This window comes from Chiloscyllium plagiosum, chromosome 37, assembly GCF_004010195.1.
Source record: "Chiloscyllium plagiosum isolate BGI_BamShark_2017 chromosome 37, ASM401019v2, whole genome shotgun sequence".
NCBI classification, from domain to species: Eukaryota; Metazoa; Chordata; class Chondrichthyes; order Orectolobiformes; family Hemiscylliidae; genus Chiloscyllium; species Chiloscyllium plagiosum.
The window spans coordinates 17067035-17077244 of record NC_057746.1 but is presented as its reverse complement, the minus strand read 5'-3'; the positions used below and the strand labels follow the sequence as shown (position 1 = coordinate 17077244).

At 41.1% G+C, this 10210-nt stretch overlaps 1 protein-coding gene across 1 annotated transcript in view; it reads right to left on the bottom strand.

Moving 5' to 3' along the window:
* Positions 1–3050: 3050 nt before the first annotated feature.
* Positions 3051–10210, bottom strand: part of LOC122541164 (zinc-binding protein A33-like) — a 22866-nt gene continuing 15706 nt past the window's right edge. The window contains exon 6 of the mRNA XM_043677780.1: positions 3051–3872. Within this exon, the coding sequence (XP_043533715.1) occupies positions 3328–3872 (545 nt within the window). The 3' untranslated portion in view covers positions 3051–3327. The remainder of the gene's footprint in view (positions 3873–10210) is intronic.

Here is a 10210-nt window from a genome sequence, read left to right as displayed (position 1 = left end):
AACCACTATTTCCCCTTGAACTGTGTGTGTAAGAGGAAAATTATGATGTGTTTAGTGTTTTAGTTGGTGGTATTAAATGCCAATGTTTAGAACTATTTACTTGTAGTAATGTTCTATTTCTTTCTCATAAATAATTATCATTAAAAAATAGTCTGTGCTTTCTGCATCGAAAGAACGAGGAATGTTGTGAACATATCAAAGTTGTAACATGAACAAAGACTTCAGGAATAGAGGCTTGATATGTGCACTGCCCCACTGAATCAAGACAAATTCATTCCACCCAAATGGCTAGCACCTCCAGCAGAGAACAGCAGAGAAAATATGATACCAATACCATGCCAGTTGACAGGTTATTGGTCACCACAGCAAGTTCTTCTAGTATTTTCTTTGCTATTTGTCACAGGGAACCTGGTGGCAATTGTGATTTTGAGTTGTGGGAAATGTGGTCTCTCTAAATGCATCACTCATTACTTGGTGGCTATGGCAAAAGCAGACTTCGTGGTGATTTCCTTCAATGTGACAATGCATCAGATTGCTACAATTTATTGGTGGGACTCTGTTACTGTACACGCCGGTGTGTAGGTTTATTCTGTTCCTGTCTCAGACTGCCATCGATATTTCTGTCTGGCTCACGGTTGTTTTTACCTTGGATCGTTTTGTCGCCATTTGCTGTCAGAAGCTGAAATCCAATTATTGTAAGTGAAAACAGCTGCTGTGGTGATCTTCACATTGACTTTGTTCTTCTGTTAAAGAACATTCCTTGGGCCTTCTTGTACATTCTTTATGGTCTCGTGAATAACAGGCCATGGGGTTGCTTCGTATCACCAGCGATTAGTTTCAATCTGCAGCCATAGCATTTTCTTGGATTGAACAGGTGTTAACACTGACTCTTCCATTCATCTTAATTTTGTTTTTGAACATCCTCATGGTCAGGTATATTTTAGTGGCCAACCAGGCCCAGAGGAATCTCCGGGTCCAGAGTAGCAATAGTGAAAATGATAAAGACCGGAGATGAAGAATCACAGAAGGTCCATTATTTTACTCTTTGCAATATCTGGCAGCTTTATCCTTCTCTGGATAACAACAGTCGCATATTTCCTCCATTATCGAATTACAAATACTTTTTCTTTCTCATCTCTGTTTAGCCCTTATGAAATTTATGAAAAGACAGGAATTATGCTTCAGCTGCTGCACTAACATGACCATTTATACAGTGACCCAAAGTTCAGACAGGAGCTGCTATGTGCGCTCAAATATCTCTTTACTTTCATTTATAAGCGAGCTCAATGAAGAAAAGTGCTGCATTGAGGACCTTTCCTCGACATCCCAGCTCAACTCCATTTCAAATTGACTGTCTCTCAAAGTGATTCAACCTTGTGAAGAACAATGCTTCCCTTGAAAACACGTCAAAATTAATCAAATCCTGCAACTGAAACACATTTCTATATCTTCAAAATGGTGGCAGAGGCTGTGCTGATATGCTCCTGCTCCAATGGCCAGCCACATTATTTTTTTTCCCCTCTTTTGTGGTGTTTCTTCCTTTGTTTTGTGTCAAAGTTCACCTTTTCGTTGGCTGCTGCGAAGGAAGACAGTTGCCAGGGCCGACCATGACACCAGCAATGTGGTGGGATTCAATATCCATTGCTCACACCCAGCAACTGCTATTTTATTGAGGACTTCATCAGCAATGGGTCTTGTTCATTCCTCCTGGTGGTGGTTTTGGCAATGGCTATAGTGCTGCGGCATAGTGGGTCAAGGTTGTTCCTCATAACTCTGGCAGCAACGCTACACCAAGTGGTCATGGAGGTGATGAGGGCATATTGGTGGGGCAGCTCTGTCCCTCCTTTATAATTTCAGAAATTAGCACGACACCAAATTGCGCCAACACACACATCTATGTTTTCATGGATACAAACAGTAATAAATTGTGACTCATCTTTTGCGTCAGATTTTTACTTTGATCATTTTTCTGCAGCAGCGTGAAAATGGTGACTCCAATTGAAGGGCTGTGAGCTAGCCTTGGAAATTTAATCCCAATGGAAAAATTGAGCTCGGCCTCCCTCTACCATGGGATAAATTCCCACATTGAATCAATGCCAAGCCCTCTTCAGTCATTCTTCAAATTCTTGTTCAGTGTTAACATAAGTTTTGTTAATATTAACCATTCCCATCTTATTAAACACAAAGGAATATTTGGCCTTTCCAACAATTTATTTTTTAAAAAAAATCAAGAGCTCTGGTCTAAATTATGACTACTCAGGTCACTAAGATAATTCCTCCTTTCAAATCTAATTTAAGCACATAACTAATGGTCAATTTCTTTCTTTTGAAGGGAGTGGAGAGAGTTCATTATGGAGAAGGTGGTCATAGGAGGGAATGACCAGAGTAACATGGCACTCATTGGGCATATTGCTGAAGAAGGTTCACTGAACTCAAAATGAATTCTGCTTTCTCTGCACAAATGATGCCAGATCTGCTGACTTTCTCCATTAATTTCAGTTTTTGCTTCCCATTGCTGGAGAAAGTGCACTTTAGGAATGGAGAGGTAGACAACCTTAGAGTCAAAATGCCCAATCAATTTTATCATGTTTGTTTAGGGGCTAACTCCACATTCACAACTTTTGCATTTTCCTTGAAAGGATTGATTAACAGAAAGTTAGCATATGTGCCCTTAAAGTCACTAACCTATCACAAATTGACATTGAAAGCTGGAGAGATTTCATCACCACTGTTCAGATTTGACTTCGATTCTTATCTTCTGTTCCCACACTGTAGGCTCCAAATTAGCAGTTTGAAATTTGAAATAATAAAAACTGATTTTTTTTCCCCTCCCCCCAAACTGCAACCCTAGTTCATTTAATTTTTGTATAAAATTGCATGCCAGTATAGTCAGAGCTAATTGAAATGTGGCAAATACCATTTCCTAAGGTGAGACGTGTTCCTTCTGTTTGTACATTATTCCTAGTTATAGCGGTATCTGCAGAACGTAGATTAACTGGGATGTTGTAGTTGATCAGAAGGACCGAGTCGGAGGCAAAAAAAATAACCAATTTTGCTTTTTGAGTAAAGTTTATTAAGCTTGCAGTTCAGTAAGATATTGAATTTGTTGGATACAGGTAGGCTAGAAACAGTCAGGCGTTACAGATTGTATGCACAGCAGAGTTCATTCAATGCACTCCGGCTGCATTGTCAATAAAGGTTAGGAAAGTAATTAGAATAGTTTAGTTTATTGCTCCCACTTTGTCACCCCAGGCGCACTCAAGTGTTTTCCCCAATTTGACGCCAACCTAGGGAGGTGCCAGTATTAAACAGAACTTGAAAAATAATTTACTGAGAGGAAACCACAGAGAGGGGGGCACCATTATCCCCAACATCATTCAGACAGGGGCAAAAGTAAGGGAACATTTTCTCAGTAAAGGCCTCAGTGAAGGTGTAGAGATGAGCAAAGTCAGTGGCATTGTAAAAGGACACTTGGCCTCCCTCGTAGTCCAGGTAAATGCCAATCCGACTGGGTGTACCACTCAGGGGTAGGGGAGTGATAGTGGGGGAGGTCAGAGCACAGTACTGCCCTCCGTTGCTCAGGGAAATTGCCAGGTATCCATTCTCTGGCTTCAAAGCGATGTCCCCCTTCCTGTTAATGGATTCTCTGGCCACACCCAGGTCCCATTTGGACTTGCCGCTCACCTCCACCTCCCAGTAGTGCATACCCGTTGTGAAACCCTGTGTGGCCAGGACAGACACGCACACGTCAAACCTGGCCGGGCCATCAGGGAGAATCTGCTTGGTTTCAATGACAGTCACACTGGTCAGGTCGTCTGCCAGCAGGAGCCAAGGGTTTGCAGTTTGAGGATCCAGGGTCAGGCTGTGGGGAACTGCACAACAAAAAAATGCAAATGAGATGAGCCAAGTGGATTATGCATCAGTGGGAGAAATGCTGTGGTGGCACAGTGATCACTGTATTATAGATATTCCTAATCAAATCAGTTCAGCAATGGCTGGAGTGAGACTTGAACCCAGACCTCTCGATTCCAATAGGGACACTACCACAAGACACCACTGTGCATTCTTGTCATCACTAATGTGTCATCCAGTCAAAAATCTACACAGTAAAAACAAAAGAATCGAGAGCGCCAACTGCAACAGGGCTATCAATGGATCGAGGGAAAGTAAGGACAGGAAATCCTCACTTAAATTAGTGGTAGTGTTGCTGGGAAAGAGTCTCCATTTTAAGTGAAGCACATGCTCCCATAAGAATCTATGGAAAAGACAGTGTAAGGTTCCTGAAGATATTTCTTGCTCAGAAAAGTCAATGTACAAGTTGAAATACTGTCATTACCAGACTCTCCATTCTGAAGCTACAGCCTATATTTCTCACCCAAATAAGCTAAGAAAAGAAAAAACTATTTTACTGAACCTGTGTACAGTAGCAGGCAAGCCAGACTGCAATTGTTTCCCACCCACAGTCTTCAAAAGTGAAATCAGCTTGCATCAAGAAAATGCTCTTATTTAAAGAGAACCACACAGACCTGGCCTCTTGCTTGCAAAGGGGAAAATAAACTCTTGCTTTGGGATACTGTACAGGCTGTCTTCCCTCTGAACTTTGGCTCTGGATTTCTTCAAAGAGCAAAATTGCATTGAAAGTAAAACATCTTTTACTACAGAGTGTGGTTAGGGCGAGTTACTTTAAAGGTTCCAATTTGCAATGTTGCAGTAAATATGCAAACAACTTGCACACTATGCACACTCAGGCAAAATGAAGAAACGTGGCAAGCATATATTCTTTCAGATAAGGGAAAACAAGTTTAGAATTCTATTGATAAAAGGAGTAGAAATGAAGAATTTTTTTGAAAAAAAAGTGTGGTTTTGAATGAGGCCAGGTAGAAAATAGGGAGAACCAGCTGCATATAGATGTGGTGAAGCAACATGAGTGAGAGAGGATACTGGCAAATTAAAAAAAGCCACCAAATCTTTCGTACACAAATAAAGTCAAGACTGGCAAAAGGACGCTCAAGGCTAATTAAGGACCAAAAAGATGTACATGTGGAAGGAAAGCACAGTTGAAGTATTAAAATGAAACTTTTCATCTGCTGTGACTAAAGATCTTGGCCATTGTCAAAAAGGACAAAGTTCATAGTTATGGCTATTTAAAATGGAAAAAGGTGTCTGGACAGTTTGCAAACAATACCAAGACCAGATGGAATGCATCCAAGGTCACAGGGAAGAGAGAATGGAGATTGCAGAGAGTAGTAAATTTAGTTTTGTTAGGCTTTGGACAGTACTGTAGGGCTGGAGGATTGCACATACTTTGCCCTTGCTCAAGAACAGGTACAAGAATGAACCAAGAAACCACAGACAAGTCAAATTTCTATTGTTGAAAATAATACAGGACAAAATTGTGGGCGGCATGGTGGCACGGTGGTTAGCACTGCTGCCTCACAGCGCTAGAGACCCGGGTTCACTTCCCGCCTCAGGTGACTGACTGTGTGGAGTTTGCACGTTCTCCCAGTGTCTGCGTGGGTTTCCTCCGGGTGCTCCGGTTTCTTCCCACAGTCCAAAGATGTGCAGGTCAGGTGAATTGGCCATGCTAAATTGCCCGTAGTGTTAGGTATGGATGGGTTGCGCTTCGACGGGGCAGTGTGGACTTGTTGGGCCGAAGGGCCTGTTTCCACACTAAGTAATCTAATCTAATATAAAAATTAAAAGGCATGAGTTAATGAATGTGAGCAACTGTGGATTTGAAAGATTGGGTTGCGCTTCGACGGGGCAGTGTGGACTTGTTGGGCCGAAGGGCCTGTTTCCACACTAAGTAATCTAATCTAATATAAAAAAGGCATGAGTTAATGAATGTGAGCAACTGTGGATTTGAAAGATTAAGAAAGTTTAAATAATTTATGAAAGTTTTTGTAAGAGAAAACAATGTTGATAAATCAATGCGCTGCCATGGTGCATATGGACTTCCAGAAGACATTTAAATGAAGAGTGATAGAGACTTGTGAACAAATTTAAAAGATTGTGGAAAGAAAGAAGCAATGACAACATGGACAGAAAAATTGTCCAAGATCAGAAACAGAATGGATGGCTAATGAACTTTTTATAAGTTGCAGGAATACTTACAGCAAAAGATACTAAGGGCTCAGTGTGGAGTTCCTCAGTTCCTGACATACATTAATGAACCAGACCTTGAGGTACAGAGCACAAATTTGAAAGTTTGGGGATTAAAGAAAACTCAGGAGCATTGTAAATTGTGAAGTTCTATACTACCCTCAAAAGTGCATAGACAAGTTGATGAAATTGGCAAATTAAAATTCAAAGTGGAGAAGTGAAAAGGCATATAGGTTTTTAAAGCAAGAACATGGAGACCGAATAAAATAAAGAGTAAATTCACAAGAGGTTGCAAGTGCTGAGGCAGCAGGGTGAAAGTCATTTTTAATCATCGCATTCCAAGCAGGTTGAGAACTGTTGGCGTATACTATATCTTGGGCTTTCATTAATAAACAGTGCAGAAGAGCAAAGGTTATTTGAACATTTAGACAGGACCTTGACCTCAGCTGGGGTATTTTGAAGAGTTCTGGGAGCTGTGCTTTAGCAAGGATGGAAGAACATGAGGTTTCCAAGAAGTTGCCCATGAGGAGGAATTTCATTTACAGAGACAGATGGGGAGAGGTTGGAACTGCCTTAGAAGACAAAAAGGCAATATATTTCAAGTATTCAAAGTCACAAGTGGTCAGGATAGAGCAAAGAGAGAAAGTATTCCAAGTCATGGTAGAGAACAAGGGGATACAGACATAAAAGCAATTTAAAAAGTGGGGCAAAAATTATAATGAGAAGAAAATTCTCTCTGCAAGGTGTTGGGGATCTGGAATACAGTGTCCTTAAAGTATTTTAGAGGCAGGCTCATAGAATCCTTGAATCTACAGTTGCAAAGAGGCCATTTACCCCACTGGATCTGTACCAACCCTTCAAACATTGAGAGTCAACCCCCCCACCCACCACCAATAACCCTGAATTTCCTATGGCTAACCTGCCTAGACTGCACATCTTTGGACTGTGGGAGGAAACCCACAAAAAGGAGCAGAGAGAGGAAATCCACATAGACCCAGGGGGAAGGTGCAAACTCCACACAGTCACCCACCCAAGGGTGGAATCAAACACAGGACCCTTGTGCTATGAGGGAGCAATGCTAACTACTGAGCTATCATGCCACCCCAGTTAAACAAACACATTCAAAGAGGGAACTGGATTACTGTTTACAAAGGACCATCATCATATTATGAGAGAAGGAAGAATGACAATGATTAAAATGTCCATTTGGAGAACTGTGCAGCTTTCTCTAGTAACAGTTGCAATCAGAAAGTTTGGATTACTGGAGGTCTCTGGGTAGTGAATAATGAAATGTGAATGGAGGTGGAAAAGGCTAGGTGGTTGATGCATTGGTTTTAATTTGCCAAACCACCCTCTATTCACAAATAGTTGTTTAGAAAGAAATTTAGAAAGTGTGTCTGATTTTTAAAGAGAGGAGGGGGTGACAAAGCAGGAAATGAGAAGCCAATTAATCACTAGATGTTAAACTAAATATTAAAAATGTTAGACAGTATAAAGAAATTATATCAGGGCACTTACACTAGGTCAAGGTAATCAGACCCAGTCATTGTCAGTTATATACATTCCACAAAATATATTGGAATGCTTACAGGATGCTGTTGATAAAGGGGAACTGGTTAATATACTTAAGCTTTATCTTCTGCAATAATCTATGGCATGTGGGGTGAAAAGGGAGCTGGAGGTAGCGTTTTAGCATGGAAGATTGGCTAGCCAACAGGAAGCATGGAGTGTGAATAATACATTTGTTTCTAAAAAAAAAAAGGTTGACAGAACATACCAAATGGTGTGCCACTAACAAGTCAAACCAGTGTTGGGACCACAATGGTTTATAATTAACAAAGTTACTTGGCAGAAGGTTTGGTTGCCAAATTTGCTTATGATAGGAAGATATGAGAAAAGCTGCAAAGGGGACACTGGAAGTTGTGAAAGATATACAAGTAGGTTTAGCAAGTAAGGCATAAAAGGTGGCAAATGTAAAAACTCCATTAGAGAAAAGGTGACAAAGCAATGGCAAGAGCTCTGCATTGTCGAGAGACAAGTGTCCTAGTCTATGCATTGCTAAGTTACAAGCAGCTAATTTGGAAACTATTTAATGCTATAATTTGAAGGGGAAATGGAATACATAAAAAGATGATGCTATACATCAGTTATATAGGGCATTGGTGATATCACATACAACTACACATGTATTGGTCATCTTGACAGGAAGGATGCAATTACGTTGGAGGACGTTAGAGAAGATTTACTTGACTAATACCGGGAAATAAGGAAGGGGTTGTGTTATGTTGGACAGGCTGAGCTTGTATCTGTTCAAGTTAGTGGAGAGATAGATTGATTAAAACATACAGGATCTGGAGGAGAATCGACAGGGTAGATGTATTGCCCCCACTACTTTCCATCAAATCAGGGCATTACCAAAGAGGAGAAAAGAAATTGGCATTCATGGAAATGTTGTTAAAATTACAATTTCCTTTCAGGACTGCCATGGCTCTTCAGAATTCTCTTCAAAAAAAAAGATAGTAGTAGATGTGCTGGACCTTTATTTGCCAGACAGAGGTAAACAAATTGTTTGTTAAACACAGCAGGTGAAAACCCATCTGCAGTTGGTACAAATGTGGATTTGAAGCTGCAGTCAGATCAGCCATTGTGTGTTGGATGGCCAAGAACTGAATGGTCTAGCCCTGCTACTTTCTGACATGCAATGGTTCCTATACTGGGGTGAAGCATTGTCCAGTTCAACTGGAATGGACAACAAGTCAAACATTTACCTAGCTTCCTTGCTTTGGGGAGAATGCTAGTCAATTTTGGGACACTTGTTAGAGGATTTATTTAAAACTTTGCTGGTTAACAAAGAGAGACTGTGGGGTGTTCAGAAAGAAAACAAACATTCACAACCAGAGTAACTCATGTGGTGGAATGAACTTCCAGAGGAAGTGGTGGGTGTGGGTACAGTAAGATGATACTATGGTATTAAGAGGTATTTTTTCCAGGGAAAAAAGAAAGGTGGAGTCAAAGATGCTGATTAGTCTACTCAGAGGCAATAAAGTAAACAGGTTGAGGCCTTGTTTTTAAATTAAAAGGGTTGAATAGAAGCCGCCTGAATGGGTGGGGTCAAGTTTCCACAGAACCAAGTTTTTCTCCATTTTGGTTTGTCAGTTTGAAAGCTGGGGTATATCTCTCCCCTCTACTATTCCCAACGTAACCCCCCCCCCCCCCCACCCAACTCCCGATCGGAGAATTGCACAAGAGAATCTATTTTCCTTTGCCAAAGGTGTGCTTTAAGAATGTTACTATATCAGAAGAGTTACTGTTTAGTAGTTTAAAATAAAAATCACTTAAAATTTCCCAATACAGAAGAGTTGTTCCAATTTCTTATTTTTGTTGTATTTTAACTAGTGTCAGAATAAAGGTGTATGTTGCACTTCAGACTGGTAGATTGACCAAATTGTATCTGGAACACAACACCTGGCACTTGCCTTTAAACTTTAAAAAGGTTAGAGTATGTTGTGGTTCTGTTCGCCGAGCTGGGAATGTGTTGCAGATGTTTCGTCCCCTGTCTAGGTGACATCCTCAGTGCTTGGGAGCCTCCTGTGATCTTTCCTCCGGCATTTGTAGTGGTTTGAATCTTCCGTTTCCAGTTGTCAGTTCCAGCTGTCCGCTGCAGTGGTCGGTATATTGGGTCCAGGTCGATGTGCTTATTGACCGAATCTGTGGATGAGTGCCATGCCTCTAGAAATTCCCTGGCTGTTCTGTTTGGCTTGTCCTATAATAGTAGTGTTGTCCCAGTCGAATTCATGTTGCTAGTCATCTGCGTGTGTGGCTACTAAGGATAGCTGGTCGTCTCGTTTCGTGGCTAGTTGGTGTTCATGGATGCGGATCGTTAGCGGTTTTCCTGTTTGTCCTATATAGTGTTTTGTGCAGACCTTTACGTGGGATTTTATACACGACATTGGTTTTGCTCATGCTGGGTATTGGGTCCTTCGTTCTGGTGAGTTGTTGTCCGAGCTGTTGGTTTGTGCGCTGTTATGAGTCCTAGTGGTCGCAGTAGTCTGGCTGTCAGTTCTGAAATGCTCTTGATGTATGGTAGTGTGGCTAGTCCTTTGGGTTG